This window comes from Eubalaena glacialis, chromosome 12 (genome assembly GCF_028564815.1).
Source record: "Eubalaena glacialis isolate mEubGla1 chromosome 12, mEubGla1.1.hap2.+ XY, whole genome shotgun sequence".
NCBI classification, from domain to species: Eukaryota; Metazoa; Chordata; class Mammalia; order Artiodactyla; family Balaenidae; genus Eubalaena; species Eubalaena glacialis.
Window position 1 is genome coordinate 36,950,556 of NC_083727.1, and position 19,136 is coordinate 36,969,691.

Sequence of the window (19,136 nt, forward strand, 5' to 3'; positions counted from 1 at the left end):
ATGTCATATTTGCTGTAATGCTTTGTTGTAGTTGCTGAAATGCTCACAGCCTCAGTTATTGCTTAGATCTTAAAAGAATTACAAGGGGAAGTCAAACTCCATTCTTCAGTAAAATGCAGAACTAGGAATAGTCCCATTGGGCAATAAAAACATGAAAAGCTTAAAAAATATATATCTATCTTTAGATCATTAAGCCATTACAAAGTCAACCCAGATTCTTTGATTTGACTAAGACCCTATGCTGGTATTTTTAAAGTAAGCTAAATCACCCACATTTTAATCTATGTATATTTCTAGCCATGGATTTTAAAAATCACATTGGAATATAATATTATAGTAGTGCCTCAAATCCAAGATACAATTTTGAAAAAAAGTTTTACACTTTGGAAATTGGGATGTGTAACGTTATTTCATGGTGGTACTTTTCCTTAAAAACTGACCTTAAACTAATAGTGTATCTTGTAATTGATGGAGTCTTAGACTTACGAAATTATGAAATTCTAAAATTATCTTGCTTTGTGATGATGTTACCTGAGGTGATTACTCTTACTTTGTGTTAACTTAATTACTGGCAAAGGCACAAGATGAATATATAATAAGGAAGATCATTTAAAAGGCTTCATTAAGACTGATGATACATAAGTACATGTGGATAATACAACCATCACTCTAGTTAATATTTGAACTATTTTATCTTTGAACATTACTTTAAAAGTCCCTCAGGAACTTCCCTGGTGGTGCAGTGGTTAAGAATCCGCCTGCCAATGCAGGGGACACAGGTTTGAGCCCTGGTCCAGGAAGATCCCACATGCCGCGGAGCAACTAAGCCCGTGCGCCACAACTACTAAGCCTGCGCTCTAGAGCCCGTGAACCACAACTACTGAAGCCCGCATGCCTATGGCCCGCGCTCCGCACCTAGAGAAGCCACTACAATGAGAAGCCCGAGCACTGCATCGAAGAGTAACCCCCGCTCGCCACAACTCGAGAAAGCCTGCACGCGGCAACGAAGACCCAACAGCCAAAATTAAAAATAAATAAATAAATTTATATAAAAAAATAAAAGTCCCTCAGATTTCTCCAAATATGATAGGAAATATCATATTTGTAATTGCCAAAGATCCCAAGGAGAGAAAAAGCGTCCCTGGCTAGTTCCTAGGAACCCCTTTCCTCATTCTCAGGGCACCTGCTTCTTTTGAGGGTCCCTATGAATAGCTAAGGTGGTAGTCATACCCATCACTGTCAGGCTGTGGGATCCCATAACATTAGAAAGCTGATGTAGACAGCACAATGCTAGGCACACAGTAGTTATTCAATAAATACTTTCTGGCTCAATGATGTGAAATATAAAACTGGGTTCTAATTAGACATACATATAGCTTTCATCATTTGGGGAAAACCAAATTTCTGAAAAAGTCCTCCTTTTTCTTTTTTTTCCTTTCCCCCCCCCCCCACCAAAAACCCTTTGAGTTAATTTTGGGACTAACTTTTACACAAACAAAACCCACCAAAAATCAAACCCTAAAAGTTCTTTTCCCTTGAACTATAAACAACATTTTTCTTTTTTCTGTTTTGGTAGTGAACATGAAAATTACCACAACTAAAGGTGAAACACCACTTTCACAAAACATTGGGTCAGAGATGGAAAACTCAATGGTAAAGTTAATAGAGTGAAATATGATGTTAAAAACTGAAGATATGAAACATTGATCAAGAACCAATGAACTTTAAACAACTGAAATTACTGACAATGATTATCTTTAGGAACACTGACACCCTTAGCAATTATGTAGCATGTTGGCTGGCAAATATTTTAATCAAATGATTTGAAAAATAATAACCCATATGTAACTGGGAAGAAAAAAAATGTAAGAAAAAAAAAGGAAGAGGATAAAAAGAAGGAAGAAGGGGATTTATCTTAAAATATTTAATCCAAAAAAAAAAAAAAATCCCGATCACTAAAATAGTTTACGTTCCAAAAAAAGAAGTTATTTGAATGCTGACATTACAACAGGCACAGAATCAACTATTAGATCCTAAATCAAAATTATTTCTATGCCTGCTATCCACAAATCACGATTAAAAAGCAAACTCCAAATACCACTAAATCCATTTTATTTGTTACTTAATTCTATCAGCGCTAACTGACAATAGTCACAGAGCTTACAGACAAGGAGAACAAAGGTGATCTGTTTTTGCTCATTTTTTCACCCACTTACAGAAAAAAATTAGATAAACTATATGCTTGATTTTGCAAAACTAAAATAATGTAAGAGGCTCCCACTTTTTCCTTTAACTCTGAGCATAATTGATAAGCATAATAGAAACATTAAAAAAAAAAATTCTTCTCATCTGTTTGGCCCAACAGCTTCAGAAACTCTGAAATAGTCTATTTTAGGCTTCACTGAAGAAGGAGGGATACCTGCATAATTTCTACAGCATCAAAAGAAATCTTGAGGTAGGTACAAAGGATTTATCATCAGGAGGCATATATATATATATATATATATATATATATATATATATATATATATACACACATATATATATACACACATACACACACCTATCATGCATGCATGTGATGTTTTAAAAATACTCTATAAATATTTCTGAGTTCCAAAATGTATGACACATTCTAGCTTATTACCGTATGTTCGGTATACTGTTATTTGACCTTCTGGTATTTGCACTTTTCCAAGAAGAATGGTTAAGAATAAAAGGCAGAGGAAACTGATCACTTCCTGCCTCCAAATGATGTCATACTCACCTATGCTTAATTGGTTTACAAGCTCAAATACATGCTATTTTCAAGGCTGTGAATTATATCAAATGAGTTTGAAAGAGAAAAAGAAAAGCCATGGCTTAATTTGTTAGTGAAACAAGGCCTTGCTTGAAATTCACGTCAACTTTCCATTCTGCAAAGCAACTCATCCACATAAAAATGGTCAAAAAAGGACTTCATTTAATTAGTGATATGTAGACTTTTGCATAGAAAAAGGTTACAAAGTAATACAAAAAAGACTAGGTACAGTAATTTTAAAACAAATATTTAAAAGTATAATTTTGCATAATGTTTAACATTCTCATAATGTTTATTGCTTTCTCCACACAGCAGAGAAATGAAGTGCATAATAATACATGCTGTGTCTTTGTCTTTCAAACATAAATTCTCACGTGCTCAATTTCAAAGTATTACGAGATTATTTTGTCATTAAACAAAATAAAAACAACAAAACCAAAACACCATTATGTAGCACTAGTCTAGCATGGACAAAAATAATTTATGTACATCCCATTGCATACATTCACCTTGATTTGGGATCAAATACAATCACAAGCTTGACAAAGGACATTTAAAAATCGTGGCTTTTCTCTTCCCATTGTTCTCTCCCTGCCTCATCACTTCCAGAAATGCAACTTCTCCCCAAAAGGTGACAAGACTAGATTTTACATGTTATCGGGATGAAATGAAGAGGATAAATATGCAAAAATAGTCCAAATGAAACTGAATAAATTAAACTTTTACAAACTGGAGAGTTTTCAAGTTGGCATGAGTCAGATAGCCTCTGGTGGGCACACAGTAGGCAAATGCTTCTAGGTGCACTCTATAAATGCATGTTTTATATAAAGAAGCACCATATTTTGAGCCATAAAAAAAAAAGTGCCTGGGGGTTTGCAGGCAGGGCAGAAATGCTTGTTAATCTGAGCACTGACGTAATAATTGCTTATACTAATACATTGTTAAATGTCACAACTTGGCAAGTTTGTACAAAAAAAGCAAACTAAGATAAAACTAGGTTTCTCAACTTGAAAATTACTTTCAGCAATCCTTTTGGCCAATAAAAACCTGTTGATTTCAACAGAGTGCTCTTTTCTGGTATTTGTACTAAAATGTCTGCAGCCTAATGCAAGACTTCTGTCCCTTATCCTTTCTTAACCTAACCTCTACGCTCTTCTTTACTTGTGCAACGTTGTATGTTCAAAAGAAAACTTTACTAGCTCAGGCACTTATGAAACACGAATATTTTTTTTTCCATTTAGTTTCAAGAAAATTCAGTCAGGGCATTTTTCTTCCCCAATTCAGACATCGTGATGCACTGCTGGATGGTTCAGTCCATATATTATTTTCCAGGAGACTTCTAAATGAAAACAAGTGTGACATTTTCAAAAGTTGCTGATGTCAGTTACCAAATTGCCTTAAACCGAAACAGAGAAAAAAGATAATACCACATTTCCACTTCTGAGGTTTGTGTCTCAAATAGCTTTATTGTTCCTTTGTGGATCCGCAGACATCTGTATGGCTACTTTCAGGGTGCAGAGGTTTTAAGCTGACTCTGAAATGAAGGGCATTCAGTTACTACTGCAAGAAGTTCAATGAAAACTTAAAAAGCTCCCACTTCTGTCCCCCAGGGTCGGTAAGGTTTACTGTTTGTTCCACTGCTTGTCTGCTGAGGGCTGGACGTGGCTGATACCGACAAGGGAGGGCTGATGGCTGTGGCAGCTGCCACTGCTGCAGCTGCGTTTGGGGGGAGCATGGGGAACGCCCCAGCGAAGGACAGAGGGAAGCTGTGCGCAGCTGCCGTGGCTGCTGCAGCGGCCGCGTGGACAGTGGCTGAGAGGGACAAGAGAGAAGTGGAGAGAGGCGGCACACAGGGGGCGACACTGCCTGTTGACGGCATCCGAAGGGCAGAGTCTGCGTGGGCAAACGTGGCCGTGAGGAGGGTGGAGCCATGGGCAGGAGGCACTTCTGAAGTGGTGGAGAGGCGGCAAGGCGTGGGCTCCGAGGCGTGGAGTCCGCTGGGTTGGAGCAGGGCTGCCGGAAGGTGGTGGAAGGCCGCTGCCCAGTGGTGAGGATGCAGGGGGTGATGGTGGTGGGCCAGAGACGAGGTCATTGCCGCCGCCTCTCGCTGTGAGGCACACGTGCTGAGATGAGAGACCAGGCGCACCCGCAGTGGATCGGAGGAGTCCAGGCCTTCCACAGAGCTCAGGTACCTTGCCACTTCGGTTAAGCACTCTCGGAATCCAATGCTCATGAAGTCCATGGCAAGAGCGTGGGCGTCAAAGTAGCCTGAAAGGAGGTTTGAGCAAAGTGGGGGCCAGGAGAGACAGTGAGAGAAAGAACGATACAATTATGAAGAGTAGCCACCACCTACGTTCCACCCTGACCTTCAGAGATTTAAGTAGAACGACGATCCTTTCTGAGAACGTTGCCAGCTATTTATGGTTGTAATTTTTGCAGAAGTTAAGAAAGTGCACTTTGCAATTCACATGTGTGACAACTCTGGCAATGCTATGTACTGCAGTTGTTCCTGCAACCAAATAGCACAGTGGGGAAAAGAATTAAGAACATCTGTGTTTCAAACATTTCCAGAAAAAAAAAATCGTGTCTCTTCTTTTGTATTGTGGGATAGTGAAATTTTCTAGTAAACGTTTCCACAGTATAACAGAGTACCAGTCTCTCTGTCTCTGTCACGTGAATTGGAGATTAAAGGGTTTATCTGAAACATCCTCACTCTCTTGGCATTTATAACCGAGATATGAAATGCGTATGAGCAGTTTGAGGACTTTTTTTAGAAATGTGCCAGAACTGCTTAATAAATTCATAAATGCTTCTTGACTCATAGTGTTTTTTATCAACAAAATGAAAACACCATTACTTTGTATGGAAAAAAGTTAAAGAAGCAAAATGATTTTTAAAAATTTGGTTACTAATTTGAAGATCTTATTTTTCTATCAGGTAGTATAACATTACTATAACTCCTAGTTTTCCTGAAGTCCAAATATATATTTCTTTCATTGGTTAGCTTACTTTTTTCTGGCATCCTTCCAGGAAAGAAATGTATATTAATTGTGTCAGTGTGTATGCACATACCCTTACACCTAAGGTTACTACCATTAAAATGGCTAGAGCTGGTCACATTTATGAGAATCCCTTTTTATCCAAAGATAACACATTAGAATAGAAAATAGTAACATCTGATTAGTATCAGTGCCAATTTAGGGTACTGATAATAATCAGACATTTGGGGAAATGTCACCACTTTGAATAAGTGATCTCTAATGTGTATAAACGTATCCTTTTTAGACTTTTTTTCTCATTTGCAACTTTTTTTTTAAACAATTTTCAAATTAAAATTTAGTCGACTCACTTCGGGGATGTGTATATACATAAATGAAAAATATCACATTCAAACAAGGTTATTTTCATCTAAGGCATTTACTACATTCCCTTTTTTATGATTTTGTAGATCAAAGTATTACCTGTTTTGTTTATCATGTATTAACAATTAGACTAGCACTTTGGAAAATAGTAGTCACAATATTCAAAGTCCAAGAGCTAGAATTTCAACAGAAATTTGGAAGTCCCAAAAAGAAATCTGAGGAAAAAATATACACCATTAAGACAGTAACAACAACAGCACAAAGCTGACATAAGAGAATATCATGAAATGTGGAAGATCAGCAACAAAAAGAGTCATCATCCCAGGACTTCAGCATGGTTAGCAATAAAGCCCCTGGCATTAGGAGGGAAAGTTCTTCCTGAAGAAGACGCCTCCAAAGAAAGACTTCCCATAAGAGTCCTCAGGGTTCTCTGCAAGGCTTTGCAGACTTCTGACTTCATGAGAGAAGGGAGATAATTATCAGAGCAGACAAGAGTCCAGAAACCCAGAGGGATCTAGAAATTTAGGTTACTATACTAAATCCTCTCTAGAAACTCCTGCAATACCAAGACAGACTAAAGAATGGACCAACAGAATTGTACCCCAGGAGCTTCCAAGAATCTTCATGAGTCGGCATGAATTGAAATTTGTGATTTGCCAGCTGTATGTGGTTGTATATGGGTGAGTTCTCTGTTGCATCTTAAGGAATATAAATTATGTAATTCCTATACTGTTGCTGAATGCAGAGGGAAATGACGATGAGCAACTGTTTCCTGCGACCGCACCTTGGGCCAATAATCATAGCACAGGGGTCCACACCACTTCCATCAACTGCTCTCTGGGCTTTAAGTGAATAAGCTCACGACAACCTTGCGAAGTGAACACCATCACTGTCCTCATTTTACAAATGAAGAAACTGGGGCTTAGAAAAGGTCAGTCCTTTATCTAGGGTCACAGACCAAAAAAAAGAGGGGCTTCCCTGGTGGCGCAGTGGTTGAGAATCTGCCTGCCAATGCAGGGGACACGGGTTCGAGCCCTGGTCTGGGAAGATCCCACATGCCGCAGAGCAACTAGACCCGTGAGCCACAACTACTGAGCCTGCGCTCCGCAACAAGAGAGGCCGCGATAGTGAGAGGCCCGCGCACTGTGATGAAGAGTGGCCCCCGCTTGCCGCAACTGGAGAAAGCCCTCACACAGAAACAAAGACCCAACACAGCCAAAAATAAATAAATAAAATAAAGAATTATTTAAAAAAAAAAAAAAAAAAAAAAAGAAAAACGAGCCAGGATTTGAAACCAGGCAACCCAAATGCAGTGTCTGTCCTTCACCAGTACATTTTGAGGCCCCCATAGCAGCTGTGAGTCTTTCACAATTCGAGCCCACACTGCCAGCCCCCCTTCTTCAAGGCCCACACGTCCTCCTGCGAGGTGACCTCTCTAATGAGCTGGCAGTCAGGCGACTTGTATGGAGCTTGCTCGGAAATGTCTGTTCACAAACTATTTTGGGATGAATTTTAGGACTGTTCAGGTAGCCAAGAATAGCAACCAAGATGGAACTTAGTGTTTATAATAAGGCATAAGAACAATATTACTCTTTAGAAGTATAGCTCATGCCAAATATTTGAAACGCTGATAAAAATTCTTAGCCTTGTGGCTAACAATGCCAAGGGAAGTAAAGCAATCAAACAACTTTCCCTGCACGATCACTAACCCGATCAGTCCCCTAACATCGTGAGGGAGCAGGTGTAGAGGCAGAATCCTGGGGCGGCGGGGGGCCTTGAGGGCTCACAGTGCTAGTACAGGTCTCCCTGTGCAGCCCAGCACCTCTGTCTCGTCTTAAAGGTGGGTCAGTGGCCAAGCTGGGCTGGATCACAGGCTTCTAGAATTTCATCCAGTTCTCTTCCCTATTACGTAAGAATATTTGCAGCCTATGCTGAGGGTTACATTTTAAAGAGTAGAAATCACAATTCCATACCCATTCAGGATGGTTATTCAGGCAGGACGGTTCCTTGAGAAGGTACAGCAGAGGGTAAGCCACACTGTGTGTGAGGGCGTCCCTTTACAATGATCACCCCCCCCACCTGACACAGGTAAAGGATGGTGAAGGTCAGGGCTGATGCTCCACAGGTCCTCAGCTGGAGTTAAACACTGAAATAATTCTGTACCAATTGATAAACAGCTATTTCCCTCCAATGCCCTGCCCCTGTCCTGATCTAGGGCAAACTCTGATACTACGTAATAAAAGGCTAATGCTGAGCAGAGATAAGCGTTCAGGGTGTAGCTGCAGCACTTAGCCCCTGTGGTACCCTCTCCTTACCCAGTTATCAAATATATGGAACAGCACCCTTGGCTAAGATGAATACCAAAGGCCTGCCTGAAGGGTGAAAAAGATATAAAAGGGCAAAATCAAGTCTGAGTGATGTGTGAGAAGTGGGATAATGAAATCTGAATGAATACTACATCGTTTAGGATCTCAAGTCCATTCATAGCATGAAGTGAGGGTCAGTCCCTGACCCTCTGGACTGTTCTTCCCTAAATCACTATCCAGTACAGAAGACATCTCTCCACAGCACTGGGCCCAGGGCACCTGCTCCTGTTTGCTCTTCACGGGAAAGACTGCTCCATCAGTGGTTTCCAGGACAGAGGTTCACTACCTGCACTTCAAATGCTCTGTGTGGTCTAAATCCAAGATCAACCAAACTCTGAAAACAACAATGAAAATTCACTTCCTTTGGAATAGCTGCATTATAGTGAATCCTATCCCTGATTTAACGGGGAACTGGGGAGAGGGAAAGAAGAAGAGAAAAAGATTGCCTCTAACCTCCTGTTTATGTTTGGATGTTTGTGTGTTTGTTTTGTCTTTCTGTACAAATTCCAGCATGCACTTCTGAAAGTCCCAAACAAACCTCTGACCAGGCTGCTGTGAATGAAGCTTTACTCCCACAGTATTATAAAAGCAAACACAAGCCCAGGGTCAAGTGCTTCTTTTGTTCCAGAAGTTCTTTCCCACGAGTTCAATCCTGCCATTAGCATTGATTTCCACGGCTTTAATCTGGGACCTCCTATCTCAGCTCGTTAAAGAACTGTTCAACTATGACTTCCTTACAATCTTAGGGAGAAAAAATGAAAAGAGAAAGGTAGAAGGGGCGGGGGGTGGGGATGAAGTCACCTACTTACCTTTACCCCCAGTTGCCTGGAGCATCTTTAAATGATCGACTGTCATTTGCAGTATTTCAGCTTTTTCTAACTTTGCAGATCCCTGAATAAACAAATAATAAAATCTTATAAGTCCTATGGAAATGAATTTGGAACAACTTACCCTGAATTTTTAATTTTCCCTCTCACTAGAAAATTCTAAGTTTAACTTTTTCACAGAAAAATATGAATTCTTCCTGAACTTTACATGAAAACACTAATTGCATCACACCTAATGACAGATATTTGCCATTTTAACTTTTAAAGACTAAAAGGCATAATAAATAATTTTTAAACACACAAAAATAATTATACTAAGATCACTCTACCCAAACTACTACAACTGCAAAAATCTCAAACTGCATCAAACTGGTTAATAATATACTTTATTTTATCAGGGGATATACAATAGTCTTATATAATGCTGAAGTCTAGATCAGTTGAATCCAACTCTGGAGGAAAAGCAGGCAGGATCTCAGCAAATTTTTGTTAAAAAGCATATTTTTCAAAAATAGAAAATTCTATTATGCCTTTAAGGTAATTCATACTACACCACTGTAAGTATAGAACCAAAAGTGCGATGGGAAGACTTTCAAGGGTTTTTTTTTTTTTCCCCAATAATTACCAGCAGGTGTCACTGTAAATTCCAAGATCATAAACAAGGAAGCATAATCTAACTTTAATCTAATAAGCATCAAAAATGCTTAAGGATATTTGAACCCTTTAAAATAGTTCTTAATAAAATTGTCATTATATTTTTATGCCCCTCCCCCATTTTAAAACAAGGCAACCTCTGGAAACCAACTGAAATACAAATGTGCCACTTCAAACTGTCTCAGAGGGCTGTGGGTGGCTTCTAATTTCTTGGAAGAGCTAAATAATTAAATCAGTATGTTTTCTTGAAAAGGAAACTGCAGTTTATTTCAGGTTCCTATGCTTTACTTGTTTTGTGAAAATTGTCAGCACCCAGTGCATGGTGAGAGTGCCAGAGTGATTTAAACTGCTTGAAAGAACACTCTTCTAATTACATTGTGACAGGGCCAGCTCTCCAGGGTTGGTCGCCAAGCTCAGCAAATGGGAAAGCCTGTGTTTATGGTAACTAACTGCCAAACTACTGAGGTTTGCTTTTAAGGTTTAAGTCGACATTTAAGAAAAAAAATCTAACGAACTCCATCCCCCCAACCCCCCGCCAAAAAAATCACCAAACTGTTTCTCCTAACTGTAGACATTTGAGCACTGAAAGTAAAAACGTCACTGATTACTGATATTTTCATTTTCAACGTATTGTCATGGGAAATGCTAATAATCAAAACTACAATTTGCCCATTACATTTAGCTCATTAAAGACAGTTTCAGCATATAGAGCGGTGCCTTTTTTCTCTTAAAAATGTATAGTCAATAGCATTTGACAACTTGTACTTCTGTCAATGTTCAGTTTTTCCATGAATATGTATAGTAGTTTCAGTGAAAGTGACTAATAACAAAACTGCAGTTTCTGGATAATTTCCAAGGGCTTTGTAGGGCTTGCTTTATAATGTTTGTGGTTCATGAAGTAAACAACAAAATGGAATAAACAAACAACAGCTGTCTTATACCCTATTCGAATTTAATTGAAAGTTATTTTCAACAAGGGTATGATGCCATACTCTTTGAAAGATGCTCTTTGAAATCTATCAGCCACGGCGGCAGGAGGAAAAACACAACTCTTCCAAAATGAAAAGGAAGATTTAAACATTTGGCTTCCTACTTTACTAAGTGTGCAAATCTTTTTTTTTCCTTCCTTCTTCTTTTTTTTGTAAAGGAATACTTTAATTCTGAAAAGGGGAATTTATGGCTAGTTTGATTTTTACCAAACTTCCACAAAGATGCCTCAAAACAAACCTCATTCTATTAAGCCAGGGATTAAAAATGAAACCAAGTGGTTTGGTAAATAAATTTTGTTAGTATTATTATTTAGGAAATAGAGCTAGAGGTGTTACTTCCTCAGCTTTGATTATTTTTTAAAATAAAAAGCTTACTTTTTAAAGAATAGTTTGAGACAAAAATGAAATTTCACGTAGACTATTTTTTCTGAAGAAGAAGAATACTACATACAGCTCAGTTTTAAACAAAACCACTACTGGTATTCACAGAAAGAACAGAGAGAGCATGAACATGTTACCCTTAAGGGGAAAATAAGCTAGAGAATGGAAATGTTTTTCAACTTCATGATGGATTATGTTTTTAATAGTTTTGCCACAACAAAGCATTTTATTGAAATAGCTGCTCTGTGCCAGATCACGGCACATACACCATTATTTTAATGAGCTTTAAGAAGAACCCACGTTGCCAGATGAGAGAATCAGCTTTTTTGAGCTCACTGGTGGGGTGGTCAGGATGGGGGGGCAGCTTACTTGTTTTTCAAAAGCGGTTGGCACCAGTCGTCTCAGCTCAGATAAACTGTTATTTATCCGATCTCGACGCCTTTTCTCTATTATCTATCCCCAAAAAGCAAAACAACAACAAAAGTTCATGAATACACAAATGATAAAATTACTCGTAATGGAAAAATACAACTGTTACACATTAGGCTGGATTACATGAAATAAAAAAACAAAAAACAAAAAAAAATCACATACCCCTCTCCTTTTCTTTCTTGCCATAATCTGAGATGTTGTTGTTGGAGAATTCGATCTAATCACAGAGCTAGTACTTTGTCTACGAAATAAGAAGAGTTTGTCAGGTGCTGCATTAACATAACAATTGTTTTCTTCTGGGTGCTTGATGGCACCCATTAAATATTCAGAGTGACAGCACAGTTCAGATCAGCATTATTTTATTCTTAATTCTTGCTCTTTACAGACTTTGCTTTCAGCCCTTATATCTCTTTTCAGATAGGAATTATGCCTTTTTTTCTTTTAATTTTAATGAGTAATCCAGATGTCAAATCCACTGGCAAAAACATCCCTAAACTTTTACTAAGCCTCCCAATGAAATAATTATGGGCAGTCAGGGTGAGAAGTTAGATATTAGTACTTCCTAGTTCCACTCATAAATGTTTCTTAAAAGTCAATTAATCTCTAATAGCATCCCTCCTCCTCCCTCTGGTAAGACCCACTGAACAAAGCAAAGCTATTTTAAAATAATTACTGTCAAACAGATATACAGCCATCACATGTCAAACTGTTGTCCCTAGATGCAATCTTTAAAATAAACAGAAGTTACCTTACTATTTCAAAACTCCAAGTAGTCATACAAGAAAAAAATGACAAATTCAATGTTTTCTATATTAATCTTCCAAAAGAATGACCCCAAATTAAATATGCCACTAATAGAAAAATTAAAATTAGATCAACTACTAGGTAAATGTTTTACTTTGAAAATAAAACTCTAGGTGAGTATCTCTCAGCCTTCAATCTAAGCTTAAAACTCTCAGAGTTGTAATCCATCTTGAGTTTGCTAAAGAAAAAATATTTTATATCAAAAGTTCAATCAAATCACTTTATTGTCACATAATTTTTATGATCCTTTCTAGTTTGTATCTGTTTCTCTTCATAATTCATGGATACTCTGCTTCCTCATGTTCTCAAATTCTCCAGGTTCCTGTTATTTGTTCTCTTTCATTATAGAAATATTGCACACACCAGGTTCTTATTACCTCACCTTCTCACTTCTGGATCTTATTTCTGAATTAACTGTTCCCCTCATTCCCACCCCCTTCTCAACTGGTTTCACCTTTCACGTGACATCTTTTGTTTTTCGGATCTCATTTTTTAAGATGACACAACACTTTAATAATTAGAAAATACTTTGCAAACAACGTTTCAAGTAAATATCTTTGCTTTTGCTGATTCCAGGCTAAGGTTTGTACATATTAGAATAATAATATTTAAAGAAAACCAGTTTTCCAAACGTAGAATTTTACTCTTTGAGTGACAGCTGCAGATAAATAATTAAGGTGCTTCTGGGGATGCCAATTAGAAGCAATTATCATTTGACCCGCCTTGGCACTAAAACGCCTCCATAACCTCCCTCTGTCACTGGAAAGTGGAGGTCTGGCTTCCGTGATCACGATCTCAATCTTCTCCAGACTCAGGAACAAGCAAAGAGATGATGCCTGAAACGATCCTTCATCTGTCACTCACACTCCCGTCAGCAAAGTCACATACGATCAACCTGGAAATCTCAGCCTACTTAGCCTTGACATCGCTAATTGCTTTAATGGCTCCAAAAAGCAAGTCATCTTTTAGTCTCTTTAAATATTAAAAAAATCATTTTTTTCTCTCTTCGCCTGGCCCATTTTGAAAGTGCTCCCAAATGCAGTTTCGGTGGCGGGGGCGTCGCCCGTCGCCCGGGCGTGCCAGTCCGCACGCCCAACGCTGACAGCCAGGGACCCTCCTTCGCCAACCTCTGCACACTTTCAGCCGCCCCACCCCTAGAGTGCAAACCCACATGCCTCGCCCCACCCGAACACGCGCTCCGTGAGCGCCCACCCCTGAAAGTTTTTCGGGCAAAACTTTCCCCGCTCGGTTAGAACGCGGCGGAGAGGAACCTCGGGATTTCCAAGGAGCCGCTCGTACACAAATGCTCCCCGATGCCTCGGGCTCCGGACAGCTCCCGCCGAGCCCGCGCTCACCCCGAGTAATTGTTCTCGCTCCCCACGTCGATGGTCTCGTCCATGTCGCTCTCAGAGGTCGTCTCCTCGCAAGGGCGCTTCATCACGGCGAACACCGCACGGGGTGCAGCCGGGCCGAAGCCTCGGACACCGAGCCGGACGCAGCGCCCTCCCTGCTTGCCTCCTCCCTCCCGCCCTTCCTGGGCCCGGGCAGGCGCGGCTCGGGCGGCGGCGCGGTCGGCTTCTCGCGGCTCTTTCCCACGCTGCAGCCCAGCTCGGCCGCAAGAGCCGGCGCCGGCCACGCCTCCCCGCGCGGGCGGGGCCCCCTTGCCCGCCTCCAGCGCGCAGGCCCCCGCAGCTCCGCCGGGCACCGCCTCCCCGGGAGTCAGCGTGTCCCGGGATTGGCCGGAGCGGAGGGGCGGGGCCGCGCTCGCCAAACCCCGCCGCGGAGCTCCGGCTGAGGCGTGGGAACGCGGTCGCGCATCTGGGGCCCGGGAGCTGAGCGCGGGTGGGGAGAGGCGGCGGCGAGCGGGAGCGCGAAGTCGCTAACTCTAGATAGGGAAGCGCGCGGACGTGGGCACAGGCGCCGGCGCCGGCGCGGGCGCGGCGGGGGCGGGGGCGGGGGCGGGCTGGCGAGGGGCGGGCTCTGGACCTCGGGTTTTGGCGCTCCTCCGCACCCAGCCGTCTGCCGGTGAAGTTTCAGCCCTGTGTTTAAAGAATAACCCCAAGCGCGTGGCTGAGTGTGAGCGAGCGTGTGTGACGTCGGGAGGCGCCGTGGCTTAACCGAACCGCCCCACTCGGCTGTCCCTTGTCTGGACCAAAACTGCTGACTGACTGACCCTGGCGGTCACATTTGCCCTCTGGGGTTTTCGAAAACCCTAAATCAAAGTTGCTTTTCTCTTTGGCAACTCCCAAGGCTACTTCCGCGGCCTCTGGGCTGTGAACAGATAAGGACGCAAGTTTCCCCGACCAGGTACTTAACAGCTGGCGGTCGGAGGGTCTGAGAGACCGGCCACCAAACGATTTTCGATTTGCACCTAATCAGTTCTTTGCATTTGGCCACTGAGGCTGTGGATAATAGATCCCGCTGAGTAGACCGTGGGCTGGAGTTGTGTCTACTCTGGTGGCAGGAAGGACTAGAGCAATGATGAGGGTATTTCAGGACACAATTTTAGTAGTTTTTCAAGTTCGAGTTTTTCGGGCTTGGATTATCCAGATAATTGCAATTCTCCACACTCCCTGGTTTGGGTAGTCGCAGAGGTAGAGTTAAGTAGAATCCCGGACGTGAAAAAAAAATTGCGCTTGGAAATTTAATTTGTTTTCTAAAAGACGAATGCGTGTTCAGTTTTTAGTGCATTGGACAGCGTGGGTTGTATAAAACTCTAGATGTGCTTGTAAAACATGTTTTCAAGCTGCTCTTTCCCTCCATGCTCTGAGGTATTTTTTTGAACCGGCTACGCAGTTGTGTCTATGCGAGGGCAGCGGGAGGCGGTGGGCCCGCCGGGGCGCCGCGGTACCGGGAGGCGGGCGCCGGGTTGGTCGGGGTCGAGCTCGAGACTCCACTTGTTGCGCCGGGACAGCTCGGTGCTTAGAGCAGAAAAGCCTCTGAGAGAGAGGCGTCAATCAGTCGCCACAGCCCTACGCCACGACGGAGTCTTATTTTTCTGGGGATCTGCTTAGGGCGTCCCCCTCTGACACAACATTCTCTCCTCACACAAGACCGGCGCGGGGCGGGGAGGAGAAGAGGAAGGGATGAGACTTGAAAAGACCGGGCCCGGGCCGGGGCAGGGCAGGGGGAGAGCGGGAAGGACCTGCAGTCCGCGGGATAAGCCCTCGTTAAACCACCAAACCCCTTCCCCACACGCCCTCGTCTCTTTTGTGCGGTCCCCACCGCGGCGCCTGCAATAACCGTGTGAACAGAAACCCGAAACGTTCCGTCCTGACTTCTGAAACTTAACACCGGGCAAAACACACAGTCGTCGGGGGCCGGGCGGGGCCTGGTGGGGATGCACCCGGTCAGCTCGAGGCCGCGGGGGGCGGTGACCCCCCAGCTCGGCTGTGGGCCTCCCTTCCGCGCGGGTCTCCGGGCCTTTGCTTCGCTGCAGCGCCGGCTGCCTGAGCGCGCTGCGGGGAGCCGAGCGGGCTCGCCTCCCTTCGGCTCTGACCTCCCCCGACGTCACTCGGCTCTCGGACCTCACAGCTCGGCTAGGGATGAGCCAGATCTGCGCGGGTCGCCCGTTCCACCTCCCCGGCGGATGCGCCCGCGGCCAGTCCGCGCAGGCCACGCGGAGACACGCCGCCTCCGGCCTGGGGCGAACTCAGCCTTCACGACTTTCAGCGAAGGGTGCGCATTTTTCTGAAAGCGAATGTCTACAGATGCAATTAACCTTGGCCACGCGATCAAATTAGCGGGCGCTTCGAAACGCCGGGGGCAAAACCTGAGATCATCACTGAAAAAAAAATTTAAGAGTTCTTTCTCACTATCTTACTGTATTTAATTATAATAATTGCGAAAAATTGCGAAGAGGGAAATGACTTGCTTGAAATAAAGTTGCAGCTGGTTAAAGTTTTTCCATATTTGTCTTTGAAGACTTAACCACTGTACCATGCTGTAAAGAAAAATATGGCAGGGACGTTCGAAATGCACACGCGGATTTACTGTCGCTTAAAAATACTTCTTAAGCAAAGAGGGTCATATTTTTTAAAACGTTTAGAACAGTGCCTGGTACGTGGTAAGCGCTCTGTACGTCTGTTAAATAAACAAGAATGCATAAGGCAAAAGACCTCGGCGTTTTGAACACGACCAAATTAATAACATGCTAACTTATCTGCAAGATACTTGATCACAATTAGGCAGCACGAGATTTTTCAATTAGGTCTTTTATTCCCCTCGAATATCCCATTTGCCTATGCCCTGGTCAGGCGCCTTGTCTGACACTGAAAGTGCTTCTCGGGTCAGAGGGAGAAACGGAGGAAACTCTTTAAAACGCCCCAGCATCATTAAAAACGGTGGTGGATTCTCTGGAGTGCGGGAGCGAGGTGTAGGAGTGGCGTCTGCAGAGAGAAAGAAAAGAGAATGAGAAAACCGCGGGATTTCAAGCTTCATCGCCCCTCAGCGACATCCTTTTCAGTGAAAGTTGGCTGAAGGCTTAGGAAGAACTCGGGCAGAAGAAAAGATGTCCGCGCGCAGAGCAAACCACAGTTCGTTCCTCTTCAAAGATTTGTACAATGAGATAATTAGACCCAAAGATACGAAGAACTTCCCTACAAACGAAATGCCATTAGGAAAGAAAGCCCAGAAAGACAGATCTAAACGAAATGGAGGAGGGAAGACTCAGCTGTCTTCCCGAAATTGGTCCTTTCCTCCCTGTTTTGTCCTTCTGTGATTTAACTCACTTACTGACGCGAGTGAGATGTCGAATGCTGAGATCTGGAAACATCAAGCTCAGTGGCCCTGATCCACCTCCCCAACTCTTCCCTCACTCATTTAATATAAAGTTACAGTGTTTGCACCTGTATTTTATACATCTGGCCATTTTGACCCTGTTATAGCTTGTCCCACAAAATTTGAGTTGTGTTGCATAAATTAATGAAGTGATTACTTTGCAGCATTCTAAAATTCTCCTTGCAGCATTTTTGGAAGGAAAGTAGGATTTTTTTTTTTTTATTATTCTAGGTCTGCTTTTTTCCTCATTAGAGCACTCTGATTTTTCAAGATCAGTGGTCACACTTTGTTACTTGTTACTTCTCTGAATCCTTTGAGGTACTGCTTACAGTTACTTTAAAAAGTGTCAGCCACTCCAGTGTTTGGGTTCGTTAGAAAGTCACTAAGACATGACACCACTTAAAAAAAATGTTTTAACTTAGCTTCACAGTGAAATACAGGCAGCTCTGTTATTTAAAGACCTTTATGTTAGTCTGAGAAGGCTAAGTGCACATAGTTCATATTGAGAAGTCCAATATTTTGCCCTTTCTGAAATATATTTACACAGCTTTCTCTTGCAAATGGAAGACAAGCAGGTCGCCCCCAAGATGTGCTAGTCTATTTGCAATTGCTGGGGCAGGTGACATGCACGTGCGTCTGTGGGCAGCCTTGCTGGGCTGGCTTTCCTGACTACAAGGCTATTGTGAGCTGGCAACACTTTAAAGTGTGTGAGAATGCTGCGCCCTGAGAGTGGAGGCCAAAGGCAAGATCCTTGTAAATTTCAATACCGTTCTCAACATCAGTCTGGCAGCAGGCAGGCCAACCTAGGGTCACTGTGCGACACATATTTGCAAGCTAGTAAAGCAAAACAAAGCTGAAAGCAAGGGCAAATTTAGGCCCACCAACCTTGAAGTCATCTATAAAAGGGAACTGCTTTACCAGTTAACAATTATCCTTGCTTGGTTACCCACAAAAAGTGCATCGTTTTTTCTTGGCTTGCCCCAATAGGTGCTACTTATTTTTTACATCAGAAGCTTCAAGGTAGGAAATCTAAGACCCAAAGGCCCCTTTCTTGGAGATTAGAATGTTTAAATTGATCTCTGTTATTAAGGGGCAATTTATTTAAAAGCTTTTATTTCATGAGTGACGTTATTAGTACCTAGCACATGCCCAAGGAGGAAGGCTGGTTTTATTGCAGGACACTGGAGAAGAGGGTTGTATAATTAAGTAACTAGTTTTCCATACCCCTGTAAGCAACAGTCAAAAGATAACTAAACTCACTATATTAACTTCCTCTTTGTGAGTGTTAAATTGATGTTGGCAGGCTTTTCTATTAAGGAAATTCTTTTAAATTTTCATTTTCTTGAAGTTGGTTTGATTGAGAGATTTTTTTCCCCCTCTCTCTTAGGAATACAATAAGAAATATTCGCTCCTGTCATGGAAATCATCTTTTAACTAACTTCATCCCCATCCTCTAGAATAGAATAGTGCCTGACACATAATGGATACACAATAAATGGTTTGTGAATGAATTTCTTGTCAAAATTAATGAACTCCTTGCTTCTTTCCATATATACAGAATTTAGATACATCAGAATAATAAAATGGAAATAAACAGCCGTGAAGTAAAAAAAATCATGAAAAAAATTGAAAAGAATATACTTAAACATGAGCAGGAAACCATTTGCTGTGAATGGGCCCTGAGGTCACTCCTGAGCTTCCTGGCAGCCAAGTCAGAAGAAACAGAGTGAGTTTTCTAATTC

At 42.1% G+C, this 19,136-nt stretch overlaps 1 protein-coding gene across 1 annotated transcript; it reads right to left on the bottom strand.

The window, feature by feature from the left end:
• Positions 1 to 3,200: 3,200 nt before the first annotated feature.
• HEY2 (hes related family bHLH transcription factor with YRPW motif 2) lies at positions 3,201 to 14,217 on the bottom strand. The gene is made up of 5 exons (XM_061207101.1): positions 13,971 to 14,217; positions 11,974 to 12,052; positions 11,749 to 11,832; positions 9,338 to 9,419; positions 3,201 to 5,068 (listed from the first exon to the last, which is right to left on the bottom strand). Exons 1-5 carry the CDS (start codon positions 14,051 to 14,053, stop codon positions 4,383 to 4,385), a joined length of 1,014 nt encoding a protein of 337 aa, XP_061063084.1. The 5' UTR covers positions 14,054 to 14,217; the 3' UTR covers positions 3,201 to 4,382.
• Between the last annotated feature and the right edge of the window lie 4,919 nt (positions 14,218 to 19,136).

What these genes read in the sequence shown, in the direction of transcription:
- HEY2 (XM_061207101.1), bottom strand. Translation starts at nt 14,053, where the DNA reads ATGAAGCGCCCTTGCGAGGAGACGACCTCTGAGAGCGACATGGACGAG. An exon ending in CAACCGCTTTTGAAAAACAA is followed by an intron (nt 9,420 to 11,748) that starts GTAAGCTGCCCC and finishes TTGTTTATTCAG; the next exon opens with GGATCTGCAAAGTTAGAAAA. An exon ending in CCAGGCAACTGGGGGTAAAG is followed by an intron (nt 5,069 to 9,337) that starts GTAAGTAGGTGA and finishes ACCTCCTTTCAG; the next exon opens with GCTACTTTGACGCCCACGCT.